Source organism: Palaemon carinicauda, chromosome 42 (assembly GCF_036898095.1).
Source record: "Palaemon carinicauda isolate YSFRI2023 chromosome 42, ASM3689809v2, whole genome shotgun sequence".
In the NCBI taxonomy this organism is placed as follows: domain Eukaryota; kingdom Metazoa; phylum Arthropoda; class Malacostraca; order Decapoda; family Palaemonidae; genus Palaemon; species Palaemon carinicauda.
Genome location: NC_090766.1, coordinates 5,978,852 through 5,996,355, shown reverse-complemented (window position 1 = coordinate 5,996,355; position 17,504 = coordinate 5,978,852). Strand labels below are relative to the sequence as shown.

At 39.9% G+C, this 17,504-nt stretch overlaps 1 protein-coding gene across 1 annotated transcript; it reads left to right on the top strand.

The window, feature by feature from the left end:
• Window positions 1-1,667: 1,667 nt before the first annotated feature.
• LOC137633189 (uncharacterized) lies at window positions 1,668-16,858 on the top strand. Its single transcript, XM_068365345.1, has 4 exons — window positions 1,668-1,783; window positions 4,800-4,883; window positions 5,101-5,232; window positions 13,258-16,858. The coding sequence occupies exons 1-4, from the start codon at window positions 1,700-1,702 to the stop codon at window positions 13,285-13,287; spliced, it is 330 nt and encodes a 109-aa protein (XP_068221446.1). The 5' UTR covers window positions 1,668-1,699; the 3' UTR covers window positions 13,288-16,858.
• The last annotated feature ends 646 nt before the right edge of the window (window positions 16,859-17,504 follow it).

The window sequence follows — 17,504 nt, the reverse complement described above, 5'->3', positions numbered from 1 at the left end:
GAGAGAGAGAGAGAGAGAGAGAGAGAGAGAGAGAGAGAGAGAGTTCACTCCTACCACTTCTTGTTTTCAAAGAGCAATAGTGAATTTGCAAAAGGTGAGACAGGAAATCTAAAGAAAATTAAGAGAAATTTGAGTAGATATTTAATTTGAAAATCTTGTAAAGAGAAATTTTGGAGAGAGAGAGAGAGAGAGAGAGAGAGAGAGAGAGAGAGAGAGAGCAGAATTATTTACAAACATCTAATTATCGTTAACATATAAATACGCAATATCCGAAATGTATATCTAACATAAATCAATGGCGTATTTTATATTTCTAAATGTGCGCGTAAGCAGAAGGTTGAACCCGGGAATAAACGACCAACCAAGGCCGTCTGCAAACTTAAACCCGGCGTCTTCAATCTTTGTGTTGTTTTATTTACCCTCTTGATACCGTTAGCCATTTTTTTTTACACGGATGTCTTTATACGTAATACTACTAAACAATGGATAGCCATTTAACTTGATAATAGATGGCTATACATTTCTTTCTTTATGTACGTGATAAGTTTCGTTGTTGGTTACTGAAAGGTATACGGTCATATTATGGTGTCGCTCGAAACCTTCTGAAAACATGCGCACATAATACTACACGGCTACAAGCACATTTCTATATCACAAACGATAAACAATTGCTTTTATATTATCTAAATAATTTAAATATTATAATTATCTATTTCAAACCACATGAATAAGCTCCAATTTGTAATAAATTAGAAAAATAAGAATGTGCACTTTGTTATCGGGGATTGGAACTTAACATAATTTGCATCACAAATGATGAATAATTGCTCTTATATTATTTAAAAATATTAGGTTTTATTATTATCCATTGAAAACCACACGAATAAGCTTCAATCTAGAACAAAGTAAAAAAAAATATTTGTATACACTTTATCATGGGGAATCGGGGAATAAGAGTTGCCAGTTTCGCCTTTTTCCAGACCAAAACACCTTAAGTTTGGTCTTTATTTAAATTGGTTGGCCGTTAGCAATATTATAAAATAAAAATTTTGGACTAAATGATATATTTTTTGGCCCATCTTACTAATGGGTTGGCATTTTAAAGCTTCTGTTGATTAAAAGTTGGCCATGGCTCATTTAGAAAACCTGGCAACTCATCGGGGAACGAAAGTTGCCAGTTTTGCCTTTTTCAGACCAAAAAACCTCAAGTTTGGTCTTTATTTAAATTGGTTGGCCGTTAGTAATATTATAAAATTAAAATTTTGGCCTAAATGATATATTTTTTAGCCCATTTTACTAATCGGTTGGCCTTTTAAAGCTTCTGTTGATTAGAAGCTGGCCATGTCTCATTTAGAAAACCTGGCAATCCTTTGGGGAACTTGCCAGAAAACATTACTGGAACCCAGGGGTGCCACTCGTACGATAATTATCATACATGTACGATTATTTTAGGTCCAGTACGATGTACGATACCTACCTTGGGTATATACAATGATTGTGTGTGTGTTTGATTAAACAATTATACTAAAATACCTTGAAATAAACTATATATGTTACTCCTTAATAATCATGTTGAAAGTGTGTACGATAATTTTGGTTGAAAAACGACAATTTTAAGGGTCATGTACGATAATCCAGTCGAAATAATCTTGTAAACATTACTGGAACCTGTGTTTGTTTTGAAACCCGGTATATCAACATGAAGCTGGACGACGCTGCGTGCTTTTCAACTTCCGGAGGCAACAAGAGAAAAAACGCATTCGATTTAGATGACAGAAAAGCGGTAAGAACTAAGTGTCGTGGTTGTGTTTTAACTCAAAAATCCCCGATGGTGAGTGAATTGAACGGCGAAATGAAGGTGTCGGGAACGCGTGGCTCCGAAGAGTCCGCCATAGCGAGGTTCGTGAGCGCGCGGTCGGCGGCATCGTAAGCACGTAACAAAGAACATTTACTTATTATATCTCGAACAGACTCTATTTTCACTGATCAAAGATGCTTGGCGTTTGAAACCGTCAATTTGTCCTTGTTTCTATCGCGCAGTTTTGGTAATAGTGACTAAAATTGGCATTTGCGACTGTAGTAAATTTTTGGCTTACGCACGACAGGCCTTGGCGGTAAAAAAATTGAAAGTACGCAAGTGTCGTAAATATCAGTGAAGAACACTGTGTGCTCGTCTATACTTACATATATCCATTTCTGAGTATAATATACGTTTTATAATCCAAACAAATAGTATATGAAGGTAATTTCTATTCAGCAAAGATGGTACGACGTCGTACAATGAATGACCTCGCTTGGTCGAGCTGTAGATTGAAGGGACCTTGAATGGCGAGACAGACGGACTGACTATATGCTTATTATTGTCTAGTAACTGACTAAGCTACTAATATATACCATTCTCAAACAGCTGTTATGCTTATTGTTAACTTTGGAAGTGTTAAGGAGATAATTCATCCTAAGATAATTAATTTATTATTTATTTCCTTATTTCCTTTCCTCACAGGGCTATTTTTCCCTGTTGGAGCCCTTGGGCTTATAGCATCTTGCTTTTCCAACTAGGGTTGTAGCTTGGCTAGTAATAATAATTGTCAAATGGATTAATATTGTCCTGATTTTTTGAATATCCTGACTAAAACAAAATTAATTTTCGTCGAAAATTTGTCCTTTATTAAAAAGCCCTCATATATGTTAAATGAGTAAATATATTATCCAATATTACTGTATAAAATTACCTCTATATGTTAAATGAGTAAATATATTATCTAATATTACTGTATAAAATAACCTCTACATGTTGATTGAGTAAATATATTATCCAATATTACTGTATAAAAATCCCTCGTATGTTAAATGAGTAAATATATTATCCAATATTACTGTATAAAATTCCCTCATATATGTTGAATGAGTAAATATATTATTCAATATTACTGTATAAAATTCCCTCATATGCTGAATGAATAAATATATCCAATATTACTGCTGGACTTACAAACCCATTTTTTTTTTCTGTGACTTGAGATCAGCTGTGTTTGGGTTTTACCGATAAGCAAATTAAGAAGAAATTATTAATTTGATGTGCCCCTTCCCAATGTAACTTTGTCCTGTCCATATTCATAAACTATCTAAAAAAAAAATCCAAGGGAGTGAATGTAGTTTGTCGGGACAGGGCGATATCTTTCTTATAGCCCAATCGGTTTTCCTTATGGGGAAGATGTGCTTTACTATGATCTGATATACCATAATATGAAGTTATTTTATATTTTCTAAGTTCAGCCCAAGAAGGTGGCCCGGGGCTTACCCCCGGCTGGGGGTTGTGACCTGGGAACTACTAGGTTCGGTTAGGTTGGGTTTGTGGGGTTTGTATGATAGCGACAGTGGTTGGGGGGTCGTAGGGGTGCGTTAGAACCCCCCGTTAGGTCATTAGGAAGGTAAGGACACGGCTTGTAGGTCAGGTGGGGGGGGTGGAGTTTGGGTTAGTTGTTGTCCATTTTTCTCGGCGTGTCCCCATAAACTACCAAGGGATCCGTTTAGTGAGAACTCTAAGGAAACCATAGGGATACATTCTAGCTAAAGGTACCGCCTAACCTGTCTCAAGGCACCCTCATCCTTACCCTCACTGAAATCGCACATTCACTAATTTAGCTGTTGAATATTCAGGTTGTAGAAGTCACAGTCTTTGGAAGTCATTTGAACACATCTCGACCTTGGTATTGGTGTCTTTTTAAAGATACACATCTCAGGAATACATCTTATCCAAAACTACCCCTTTAACGGACATAGGTTGAGAGGTCTATACCTTACCTGAAAAACATTAGGTATGGCTCTTAATTTTTAGTCTTCTGTCACCAAAATCTTGGGTTTTTTCAGTGGTGGACGAATAGCGGCAATACCGTAATACAGTACTTAGCAGTATTGCTTACCCATTTGTATACTGTAAATGTGGCTGGCAAAGCATTAAACTATATTTCGACCCCTACCTACACCCATTCAACTACTTTTATCTTTATTCTTGCTTCCTTCTATCTTCGTGTTTGACCTGTATGATCAAAATTTTATAATTTGAGTCTAATCTAGCTAAGTTGATATCCTTATCACGATAGAGATCAGTGTCACTGCAAATCAACCCCTCTGAGAACTGTTGTGTTTGGGTCACTATAGAGAAAAGGGAGAAGCTGATGAAGGATAATTTTTCTTTACATCTAAAACTAGCTGAAAAATTGTGTACCAACCAATAAGTTTTATGGGGACGTTAAATCACATTGAAAAGGAGAATCCAGCTTTGATAAACAATTCCCTTGACAAAATAGAACACAATATTTAAAAATTATTATTGTTCCTACATAATAATGTCTATAGGATTTTAGTCAGTTAAAAGAACTTCACCAGAGGCCACAAAAAATAATAATGCTTTAAATATTAAGAAAGTAATATTGATAGTCAATCAGATATGGCCTATATTAGTAAGATATAACTATGAAATGAAATGATGTAATGGGAACAAAAATTCAGAAAATTGTGCCCTGTGTAAGAGATGTAGTAAATGTACAATAAATTACTTTGTTATATTTTAATACGATGTATAAGTATAGTAATCTAAATTTGATGTATTAATTGAGTGAAACTTATGAGCTACAATAAAAATTGGTATCATGATTTGACCGATAGATTTTTGTAATTGGTTAACTATGGTGAGGGGTTTATTATAATTTTGAACTATATTTAAGTACAATATTACATTTTTAGTATATAAATTTCTATGATATTTTTGTAACATTCGCTTATTTTTCTCCCTTCAGAAACGACCTTTTATTCCACCAAGGATTGTTGTCGATGTCGACGTACTTCAGGCTAGAGTGCAGCAGGGACGTGTTAGTACACAGGTATGGTATGCAGTCTTGCTATTTTCTTTTGGCTCTTATAATCAAAATAAGGGGTCCTAGAAGTTGAGTGTGCTATAATAACATTGAAAAACACATCTAATATTTTGGACAATGTCCATTGATTGATAATAATACAGTAATCTCATTAATTTTATTTATACTGTATTACTGTGGTGATCTGTTTGAGTTTCATTCTGACGTTGCTTTTCCTAAACAGGTGTTAGGTCGGCGGGGTATTCACGCAGTCAAATACCCCGTGAATTGTGATCCCATCGATGGAGTTTCGCCAAATATTTATGCCATGCAAGTGAACAGAACCACTTGCTCACGTTGCCTCCAGGGTGAACCAGTAAGTCTCTTCAATTGTTTTTATCTGTGTGCCTGACATTATTGTAGATCGTAAGAGAATTGGCCATTTGTTCCTGTGCAAAATACAAATCTTCCTCTCTTTAGTGTGGATTATTGTTTCGGCCGAGCTGAAACCAGCCGGTAAGCTTTTTGTCAGGCTGTAACTACCCACCGCTAGTTAAGGGGAGGGAGCGGGGTAGGTTATCCCTCACACCAGCACTAGCGAATAATCACCACTTTATTTCAGCTCAGTAGAGTAAAGACCTATTCTTTCCCTCCCGCCAAACCCCTTTGTCCTCTACCTCTGCTACTCGCCCAACATTCCCTCGGCTTCGGCGGGCAGGCATGAGCATTGGCTGACAGGAACTCCTTGGAGTGACTTGTCTCAGGAACTAGTTTCGAGTTCCTTCGTTCCAGAGGTAATCCTCTTAACTGGGTTCACCCGAAGGGAGGGAATGCAACCTGTATAACCGAGAGGTTCACCTCCAAGTGTTGCGTAGTCCGACCTTCCGAGGAGGGCCGATGCAACAACCTTCTGAGTGGTAGCTCCCTCGTCCAAAGTGTGATGTGCCATCGGAAGGAGGAGTTGATCGATCCTCTCGTACGAGAAAAGATATCTTCTCCAACGCTTCCTTCTTAGTGGCAGCTCCATCATCCGCAAGGTGATGCGCCATAGGAAAGAGGAGTTGATCGATCCTTCCTTGCGAGAAGAGAGATCTTCTCCAATACTCCCATCTGAGCAGCAGCTCCCTTGTCTGCGAGGCGATGGGTCATCGGGAGGAAGAGGAGTTGATCGATCCTCCCTTGCCAGAGGAGAGATCTTCTCTAACACTCCCATCTGAGCGGCAGCTCCCTTGTCCGCGAAGCGATGCGTCATTGGGAGGAAGAGGTGTTGATCAATCTTCTCACTTGCGAGAGGAGAGATCTCCTGGTGGGTCGACTTCCTTCCACGAGGGTCCGACCGAAAGATATTGGACTCGTGGCAGAACTTTAATTCGTCCATGCCCCGTCCTTACACTTCGGAGCTTGTTGACAATTGAGTTAGGTGATCTCTTACAATTCCTACTCACCACCGCTGTGCCTTCAGGGCACAGTAAAGGTCGAAGACATTTGCGAAGCCAAGCTCTTCGGGACCTGCGCCTCATTGTTTCTAACTCTAAGGAGGAAGAAACAGTGGATCTTCAATTCCTTCTGGGTTATTTTCTTAGGTTTTGTTGCCCGACAAAATGGAGAGCTCTTCGGAGCACTAGCACAATGGGTATGTGATACAAGGTTATTATTTCAAGCCTTAGTCCCAAGGGAAGATTGTTAGCTTCTGCTTACGTTTATGAATGATAGCAAGCCCCGTACACAAAGTGGTGAGACGAATGTTGTCACCTTCTCATTATGTTTACGAACGTCAAGAAGTTTCGCCAACAAGGCAACCAGACAAACTTTGTCACCTCATTACGTTTATGGACGTTAGCAAGCCCTGCCCACAAGGCAGGCAGGCAAACAACAGAGGTGTGATCGCTACACTAGCTGCATGGTTTGTTTTCGAGGGCGGAGGAGCTCACATCTTAGAAATGCCATAGTTAATCGATGATTAAATTCCTTGTTGTGATTCGTCGCACATATATTATTCCCACAAACGGGCTCAGACCCGTCAAATGTTTACCTGGAGGCAAATAGGTTACACATGCGCGGCTGCAGACGGACATGCGCATAAGCGGGCAAGCGATCTTTCTGCCGATGAGAACTATAAACCCTCTTACAATTTAAGAACTCCGTTCTAATAAATCATTAGTGTTGATGGCTATATTCCTTATGGGAAACCAGGTTAGGCATTACTCCTCTTCCTTCCCGTAACTAGACATACGGGATATGCGATCTCCCTTTATCCCAGACAATTCCTTTCTAACTTCTGATTGGAGTTCTTAGTTTTAGAAAATATTGAGACCAGAAACTTCACATACGAGAATGTGTTTCCTGAAAGGGAAAATACGAAATTATGCCAGTTTTTCCTCTTAAGAAATACTGGCTACCATGGTTTACTGATTTGTAACATACTTACTTTGCCAACTCCCATTGCATTTGTGGCAGTTGGGCAAATTCCCCCCCCCCTCTTCATAGCAGGTGTGTGCAACCGGTTGCATGTCTTGACATCAACTTGAGATGTTACTAATCTCTAGATCCCTTGGGAGGAACCGAGGAGAATTGACTGCGCTTGAAGATCAGGGTCACTTGTTCCACTTCATGGAACTTGCTAACCCTTTGGGGGGCCCAATAGGCACAATCCCTTGGTATTGTTGACATCCTACTAAGTATTGGTTGACCAGGTAGTCCAGGGCCCTTCCCATTTTCCTCACAGGTGCTGGTACAACCTGTCTCCTGCAGTCTTAATAGCCTGTTATCAAAGAATTCCTCTTCCTGGAGGAGCTTATAACGCTACCCACCAGGCTGCTCCGGTGACAGTTCGTAGGAAAATAGCCTGGTCCATCCTACTTGGGCGTTAACACACACTAGTTTTGCAAGGACGTCGTGCACGGTGTTGCACACCCATTCACCGAGCAAGGTGGGTAGTTGAGGTCATTTGCCTTACTAAGAGAGGCACCTCACTTCTGTTACACAGTGCTCTTTTGGGCAAGTCTCATTAGTCTTTCTGTCAAGACCCGCACACACAAGAAGCATGGTCTGGTATAAAGGCAAGTTCTACGCTGGGTAGGCTGAGAAAGGCACGTACGGTTAGATCTGTTGTCTTTGAGTACTAGGAAAAGCGCACAAACCAATACGCAGTTCCAGCTCATATCATACAGTTTGGCGAACTGGAAGGAGCGCTCTCTACCAGTTTTGCCCCCACAATCATGGACACACCCCTCGCAAGTGGCACACACTGGTAGCAATTACTTTTAAGAACCAAGAAAGCTTGTTTCCAGCTCTCACCTCGCGAGCACACACTCCCAACGGGGCGAACTAGAAGAGGTGCGCAAGCCAGCCCACCTTCCCAACTCTCGCCTTGCCAGCGCTCGCCCTTGCGAAGAGGAATTGCTGGTAGCCTTCCCTGCAGAGACCAACGATCCTCTTATGGTTCCACCTTTTGTTAAGACCACACTAGGCGAGATCTTTCCGTCAGGGGGTCAAGTACCGGCAAGGCTTTCTCTCGAGAGGCAAATTGTTAGCACCAGTGGCAAAATGGCTGGGGCATCTAGCATCTTTCTTAGCACAGAGACCCACCGAGTGCTTAAGTACTGGTGGGACCTGAACAGAAGAGAGACGAGTTGGTGAGTGTTAGACACCAATATCCTCAGAGTAGATCTCTCTTCTCCCCTGGATTTGTTGGTCTTCACAGATGCTTTAAAAGATGGGGGTTGTTATCTGTTACACCTGACGGCATACGGACTTTGGTCTGAATCCGAAAGGCGGTGCCACATAACCTTCTGGAAATGAGGACAACATGCCTGACCCTCAAGTATTTCCATCAGCTCCTTTCTTGGCATTACATTGGCTGATGAGCGTTAACACTACAATAGTGTCCCACTTGAACAAACATGGAGTGACCCTTTTACAGCACCTATGCCGGCTGTGAAAGTCCTTGTGTGGACAGAAGAAAATTTTGTAGCCTTAAAAGCCCGCGCAAGAAGAACATGCTGGCGGACAATCTGAGCAGGAGGACTCGGGGACTCATGTAGCTGGCTCCGATTGGACAATCGACCTGTCCACGACGTCCCTCAACCGGAACTTTTGGTGTACTGCACACCATTACCGGAACCACAAGCGTTCTTGCAAGACGATTTCCAACACCCTTGGGACAAGATGGACGTCCATGTGTTCCCCCTCCTTCTTAGTAAGGAGGCTATTGAACAGTGTTAGGCCATTGCAAATCTATCAATAACCCTCATAGCTTTGTTGTGGCAGCAAGTAGAATGGCTTCTGGACCTTCTGCATCTGCTCATAGAGGCACGAAGAGAGTTTCCTCCACTTTCCGAGCTACTCGGACAACCACACGGGAAGATTTTCCACCAAGTGATACCATCGCTATGTTTTCACACCTGGTAGCTATCCAGCAACTACTCGCAAGAGAGGCTTTTCAATGCCAGGCGCTTGGCGAGATACCTCCGGAGTAAGCATATGCAGTGTTTCAGTTGAAGTTTTACTGTACCTCTGGGTGGAGAAAGGCTTTCGTTTAGCCTTGAACATTTTCTTTGAACTGAATTGAGTTAGCATTTCCTCCTCAAAGGAATTGTCACTCCTCATTTGGAATTTCTAGTGTTCCTGCCCTCAGTCGAAAGTTAGACCACCTCCTTGGAACGTTGTCATGGTCTTACGTTTACAGAAAGGAGCCCCTCTTGAGCCTCTACATCGTGCCTTGGATAAGGACTTAAACTTAAAGACGGTTTCTTTTGGCCATGACCTTTGCAGTTAGAGTCAGTGAGCTACATGATATTTCAAATGACATCACCCATTCAAGGGGATGAGGCGGCAAGTCGCACTGTTTCGTCCCTGAGTTTGTTGCAAAGACTCAAAATCCGTCCTTAGTGTATCCTAGATTCAGGCCCTTTCGGATGGGGAGTCTCTGATCGGTAACAGACGATACTGATCAACTGTTTCTACGGCCTGTAAGGACGATGAGGTTATATCCCATAAGGATGAGAAGAATTTGACCCCAGATCATTAAGCTGTTCGTCGGCAAGGGAACGCCAAGAGGAGAATCACGAAGAACTCTTATCTCCTCTTGGATCAGGTGAGTAATAGAAAAGGCACGGGCCTCAGATACCTTGACGACGGGTAGACGTCCCCCTGCCCATGATGTCAGGGGGAGTAGGTACTCTCTGGCATTCCAAAAAAATTTTTCTGTTCAGCAGGTACTACAAGAAGGCAGATGGAAACATCAAACAATGTTCACCTGCAAGACATGACCAACAGGAGCCTAGACACTTTCTCAGTAGGTCCTGTGGCGGTTGCTCAAAACGTGATCTAAACTTCTCGGCTCCCTTGTGGGACAAGTATAAGGGGTTTTGAGGGTGAAGGTTACCTGCGAATTAAGTCTAGGATGAATGTGGCAGTGACTCTTCACTTCTTACTTCATCTTCCTTTCTCTTGGTGTGCAGCATTTGGTGTACTCTGCACAGCTGACCTCTTTCTTCTGTGGGCGAGTTTCACGCTCTTTGGACATCCCTATATATGTGTTATGTCTTCGTCCTCATGTCAAGGGGAGGCTGAAAGAAATGTGCATTAGTAGAGGGCTTAGCCAGAATAGCTACTATGTATGTTCCAACAGATTGATTCCTTATTCTCCAGCAATGATTGCCCAGGCCGTTATCCTGCGAAGATAACGTGGTGCAGGATCCCTCAAGGTGTCACTATACAGAGTCCGTCCCAACACAGTTGCCAGCCAGTTGGTTTGGACTTCCACCCACCTAAAGGTGAGTCTCCTCAGTAAAAAGTGGAAGGTTTGTATTTTGCACAGGAACAAATGACAAATTAGGAAGTAATTTGTATTTTTCCGAGCAATACAAATCTGGAGCTCTTTACACATCCTGACCTGCCAGCACTAACCCCCATGGAAGTCCTGCCGCAATTACGAAAGTGACGGTTAGTCGCTGGTTTTGGTGAGTGACTTAATCGCTAGTGCGGGTGTGAGTGGGAGGGTTAACCTACCCTGCTCCCTCCCGCCACTAACTAGCGGTGGGTAGTTACACCCTGACAAAAAAGTTCAACAGCTGGTTTCAGCTTTGCCGAAATAATACGCTACAGTAATGAGATCCAGGTGTGTATTGCTAGGAAAAATGCAAATTTCTTCCAAATATATAATTTTCATTATTTTAAAATACTATAACTGACCTTTCTCTCTTCTTCACTGGTGATCCATCTCCATCAGTATGAGAGAGTCAGTATGTGAACATTATAGGAGATTCATAGAAATAATTGGTGTATTGTCAATTAGATATGTTATTGATTTGCTTTGTCCGGTTGAGCAAAAAATGAGATAAAAAATGAAAGGCAGATAGAAAAATTCAAGAAAAATAAAAAAACACAACTTGGATTTATGAATTTATTTGTAATTACTCATCATTCATTCAATTAATATTTGCAATGGCCACCCTTCCTTTGGATGACGTCTGCAAGGCGTTTGGGGAAGGAGTTGATGAGCTTCTCGCACAGCTCCTTCGAGATTTTATCCCAAGCGGCCCGTAGCGCTGCCTCTAGCGTAGCAAGAGTGGAAGTGTCTTCATTCCAGATACGAGCCTTGAGAATTGCCCACAAGTTCTCGATTGGAGACATATCAGGGGAGTTACCATGCCATTTTTCAATAAAACTAACGTTATTTCCCCTGAAATAATGGGTAACAACCTTAGCTGTATGAGCAGGGGCCCCATCCTGCTGAAAGATTGATGTATCGGTGCGGTGAAACGAATCCTCAAGATGCAAACGAAGCAGTTCGAGATACCTCTCCTGGTTCACAGTCTGCTTGGGGGGTAGAAACACAAGCTCAGTAACCCCACCATATCCCACACCCCCCCAAATCATCAAATAGGCGGGAAATTTGGTGGTAGGAGTGAGGAATTTGGTGTCCAAGGGATCAGATCCCGGTTGACGCCAAACGTTTTTTTCCAGTCTCATTAGAAACGTAAAAGGTTGATTCATCTGTGAAGAGGATTTTTCTGAGTTCCTCCTCAGGCCATTGGCTAAGCTGCTTACAAAATCTTAGTCTATTTTCTCTGTGGCGTTTAGTGAGGAAAGGTTTCTTGCGAGCAGGGCCCTTCTTGTATTTCAATTCCCCCGACAAACATTTTTGTAACGTTCGCACTGATATGTCAGCAAGAACTTCACAATTTTGTTCCTTCAATTGTTTGGCAGTAACACGCGGGTTCATTTCAACATTTTTCTTCAGAAGCCGAATGATACGAGGCGAAGTCTTCTTCTTAGCCCCCCCTCCATGTTGAGGAAACGGGAGGCTACCGTCTCCTGCCAAGAAGCGTGCAACCAACCGTCTAACTTGCCTCTCATTTACTCTGGTTTGATTTACTATATCCTTGGTTTTCATGCCTAATTGGTGACACTCAATCACCCTGACAATGTCATCATGATCAGTTTGAGGCCTAGACATCTTCATCTAGAGTTAATGGCCGAAAAAAACGAAGATTAATTGAGGGGGACTCTTAGCATAACCGTCGCAAATGTTCTCCTAACAAATGCTTCCCAGCAACTGAGGAAGATTTTCTATCTGGTTTGAGAGTGAGGGGGAATGAAGGAAAGTTGCCAATTAGTCATTTAAGCCGTATTTGCCATACAAACTGGATTTTTAGCTGGCGAATATTTGAGCAGTTTGCAATGTCCTAAATTAATTTGGACATCACAACCTGCGCTAACTGTACATGTCTACTCTAATCCTGCACTGGCTTGTGGTGTCAAGAGGATAGAAAATAATTTTGACTTTGAGACTGAAGACAGGGCATTATGGCTTGTCCAAGCCATTGGCTATTGCCATTAACTGTTGGATTATCTAATTACTCTACTAGAAGTATAAGTATTGAAAGGAAAGAAAACTGGGAGTATTTTTTTACTGTACCAGTTGATAAATCTGAGCTTCTAGAGAGAACCAGCTAAGTATAGAAATAAATTATCTGATTGAAATTTTGTTTCTTGAAATGTGTTAATAGTTATGATATATGACAATTCTTATTATATCCATTAGATTATGTGAACAAGATTCTGGCAAAATTAAGTGGATCAACTAGACAGTCATATCGCTTGATTTTATTGAATAAAGGTGTAGGGTTTGTTAGAATTGCATGCAATATACATTTAGTAGCATATTGTTTTTGTTGAGTAATATAAATCGTCACAGACTTGTATTTCATGCAGTATCCACGGAGGAGGTGAGCGATATCGGCTGGATTCTCTAAATCAGTATGCTTGGGTACATAGCATTCCTGAGTAATGATTACATTGTAAAGTCATATATTTTATAGGCAATACCTGAATTAAGAAAAACGGCGTCACTAAAAGTACGAGCAGTTGTTGATAACGTTACCGTTATTTTCAGGGTCATTTTCGTCACATCCTGGAAAAGTAACCGGCGAGGAGCTACTTCTTTTAATCGCAAGTACCTGCTGTAATTTAAGATGTTGGATGGAGTGTGCAATAGGTATTTGAAAGTGGTATTAAATTGGATTTATGACCGTGTGGACATCCGTGAGGTGAGATAAAACGGGTCTTGTGATCAAACAAGGTAGTTGCTCTTGCTGAAGCTGTGAAATTTTCCCCAAGTTGCAGCGATGCTCATGTTTACTGAATCTTGATATTGCATAATTGTTTAATGTTATTAATCTCATTTTTATTATATTTTTTTTTTCTTTTTAGTTGAATCACGTTCGCTAAACTCCAATTTTGATGTATTGGCCTTTTGAAGTAGGCTACATCAATGATATTGTCTTAGCATTTCTACAGTTATCCCAAATTCACTGGTAAACACCTTTATTAGTCACGTGTAGACATCCGAGTGATATCTGCAAATAATTTTTTATGCTGAAATTAAGTATTTACTTGGAATCTTAAAGATGCCAGGGGTGTTATGACGGTGCTTTTTGTGCTAGCCATGTTTTAAAGCTATACAATAAAGCCATTTTTATAGGAATTGTTATTTATTTATAAGGATAATACTTGTTTGAGTGAAATATTATTAATCATGGCATACTTGCCTCCCCAAGGATCAAGTTGTAAGACGATAAAATTCGCTGTTATCTTTTTAAGAAAAAATTCCAATTTAAAAACGGTGAAGGTCATCCTACACCAGAAATTCAAGGGTCTCGGCTAGGGATAGCTACAGCCATAACGTCTCAGAGTTTAAGAATGTTAGCCAAAGCGAAGACGGTTCTCTGGTTACGAGGTGAAAATTTTTTTCTTTTGTCTTTTGGATGTGATAAAACATGTATAGAAAAAATGCTTCGGAAATGTATCCGTAAAGAAAAGAGTACTAAAAGACATAGGAGCTTGGTGATGGATGGTTGATAACATTTCATTGTTGCCCTTGAGGAGGCAAGATATTAAAAGATATCTTGGTTAGGCCTATCATAATGGTGATTATAATGGAAAGATAACCAACATATACAATACTGCATGAAATATCAAGGCATATTCAAGTTAAGTATAAAAATTCTATATGAAAATTAAGATAGATTTAAAGGGTCAGTTGAAAATGTGCAGTCTTCAAAGAAATAAGTAATTCCAGAGGAAGAGGTTTTGTAGGATGTATTGATGCTTGTCCTTGCAAGTCAGTCGGCGGAGGATTGTACAATGGTAACGGTGAAGATGATATCATTGTGGATGATCTATCCAAACGGTCTTCCTATCATCCTCACTTAAATATAAATTATTCAATATTGTACTTGAAAACATACTAGAATATGATCCAGTTTAGAAAGAAAGTGTAAACAGTCTTGACAAGTGAAGGGATCTATAGTCCATTTCTTTTAGCGAGGCATATTTGCACCGACTCGCAGCGGTGCCCTTTTAGCTCGGAAAAGTATCCTGATCGCTGATTGGTTAGAATTATCTTGTCCAACCAATCAGGCGATCGGGAAACTTTTCCGAGCTAAAAGGGCACCGCTGCGAGTCGGTGCAAATATGCTTCGCTAAAAGAAATGGACTATAGTAGTTCGTCTGTTTCAGTTGTACTTTTTGCTGTTGGTGTCTTTCGAAAAGCACATCAGTAATGGTCAGTGTAATACGAGACTTGCTATGCAATGAAGGTAAAGCACATCCCGAAGATTTCCTGTGGATGAGAAAGGCTTGTATAGGGTTTCAATTTACCTAGAATTTAATGGTGAACATTTGTGACCAAGACCCCTAAAGTAATCATCCAGTGGGTTGCTTTACACCCTTTTGAAATTCTTACAATATTCCAATAAGGAGTGAATGGGATAAAAAGGTGGTTAAATTATTATTAGAATTGTTGCAGAAAAATATTTACAAGGATTGGACTTGCATTGTGGGCACTTTTTATCCGTTATTCTGTTAAATAAATTTACTTATGATTTAGTTTTTACGTCGGGATAACGTTACAACTTAAATAGAACATTTAATAGGGTTTCTGATTTAAATCGACAATTGACAAAGTTTCTCTTACTGAAGTGTTCAGTTCATTAGGAAGTGCTGTGATTTTTGTTCTCAGTGTAAGGAAAGACGTGGCTATGTGAGGTTTGTATCAAATGTATCAAAAATAGCCTAAAAGTCATTAATGTATAAATCCGATCTTCCTCTTGGAAGAGAGATTTTGCAATGAAAAACTACACGCATGAATTCCGGATGAATTGTGGTTCTTTTTAGTTAATCTATACTAATACTGACGTAGAAAGTCCTTATATTAGTTTATGACGTTCCCAGGTATTGGTCGAATTACTAACTTTGAGACGGTTTTTCTTCAAGATTAATGGTTTGAATCGAGGAATGCACTTTTGAGTGTATTCTAGTTCATTGGTTACATTACCGTTGTGGCTCGTCGTCGTCGGCGCCCACTCGTGTCCGAGTATTGGGTTCTGTTGTTAGCCATCAGCCTCCTATCTTTGGGGTGGGTGCTTATGTCTGATGTGGCTGTTAAGTCCTAGTCTGTTGTGGCTATGTAAGGAATAATTCTATTGACGCCTCCAGTAAGTTGCCTCATTATGCTGGAAAATGTAGCAGGTTTTCTCATATGAAATATTCAGTTTGTGTGTTAAGAAAAAGAATTTAGGTATATGCTTGAATTCAGCATGAAAATGATTGCATTATATCACGGGTGACAATTGTTGACCAGTCCTTTCAGTAGTCTCCAAAGCTGTTTCAATGGCTGCTATTAGCATAGGATTTATTTTATCCCCCAGAACTTTATCCCTCTCCAGGTTTGTGTCCTGGTTAGTTGTGGGATTTTATTTATCCAAATTATATAAGGATATGCTACAAAGAAACTAGTACAAGGTTGTGTACTTGATACTAGAAAAGAGTATTTTTCTTTTTCTTTTTTACGATGTATGATTGTTTTGTATGGAATTGTAACTATTGGTGAATATGTGAACTTACAGTACCAATGAACTGATTTTTTTTTTAGTTCTTTTCTATAGGCAAATGAACCGAGTGTAATCAACTGTATATTTGTTTTGCTGTTCAAATATATTTCATAGATTTTTTGTTACAAACTGAAAGGGTTTGAAATTGTTGTATATTGTAAGTAATTGGTATTATAAATACTGTATTTAAATGATAGCTCGTGTCAGGTGCAGCGAATGCATCTGTCTAAAGATGCAGTTTCTGCCTTGGCTTCTTCAACCCATTCTTCAGCCATCATAGACTCTTATCGCATGTTGACAGCTACAGTATTGTGAGGAAACAAGTTGAGATTACTCCCCCTAACAATTGATGTAGTTAACATAGACTATTACTTTTATCAAAAGAGACAGAGATTTGGTAAGAGAAGATGGTGGCTCTAGGAATAGAAATGGTGTCAAAAGCTTTCCTCCTCTCCCTTTCAGTCAATCTTGTAGATTTATCTTAATGGATTTTGATTATTGGTGCATGTGCCCAGTCAGCCTCCTAAGGTACAAAAATCAACATGCCATTTTGTAAACCCAGGATCACAATCACATTTCTCAAATAAATAGTCCAGCTATGAATTCGATTGTTTCATTTGTTTCCTTTTCATATTGTGTTAATTGACTTGTGTGACCTTTACAGCTGTTGAGGAATGCCGATGAAATTTAGTTTTGTTCTTCAAGCTTTTATGGAGAGTTTGAAAATGGCCTGCTGAGCTGCATTACGTTACAATAAGTCAGGCGTTAGTCGTAGTTGGAAAGTTTTGAATGAAATCTAGTTTGTAAGTACATTTATGGTTTTTTTGTAGAAGCCCAAGTGGAAAAGTTATGATTTTTCTTTTTATCTTTTGCCCAACAGGAATATTGTAGTAGTGTAGTTGATATATGAAGCAAAGTTATTTATGAACCAATACTTAATAAAGTAATGTAAATATTGTTAATAAGTGTTGATCACTTCAAAGCAGTATTTCTTTTGAAGCTGGTTTTCCATGAAAAGACTTACTAAATTGTATTGTGTGTAACGTTCCATAATGGAAATTCCATTGACTTCTCAAGTCTGGGCTGAGAGGCATTACTACAAACGTCTCGTACCGTTGTGCACATAACATAGTAGTACGGGTAATTTTAACTTAAGGATTAGTTGTTTAGGTTCATAGAAGGTTAATGAATAAGCCTTTTTTTCCAACCCAAATACAAAGCCTTTCCCTTTAAAAGGAATATGTTTTAA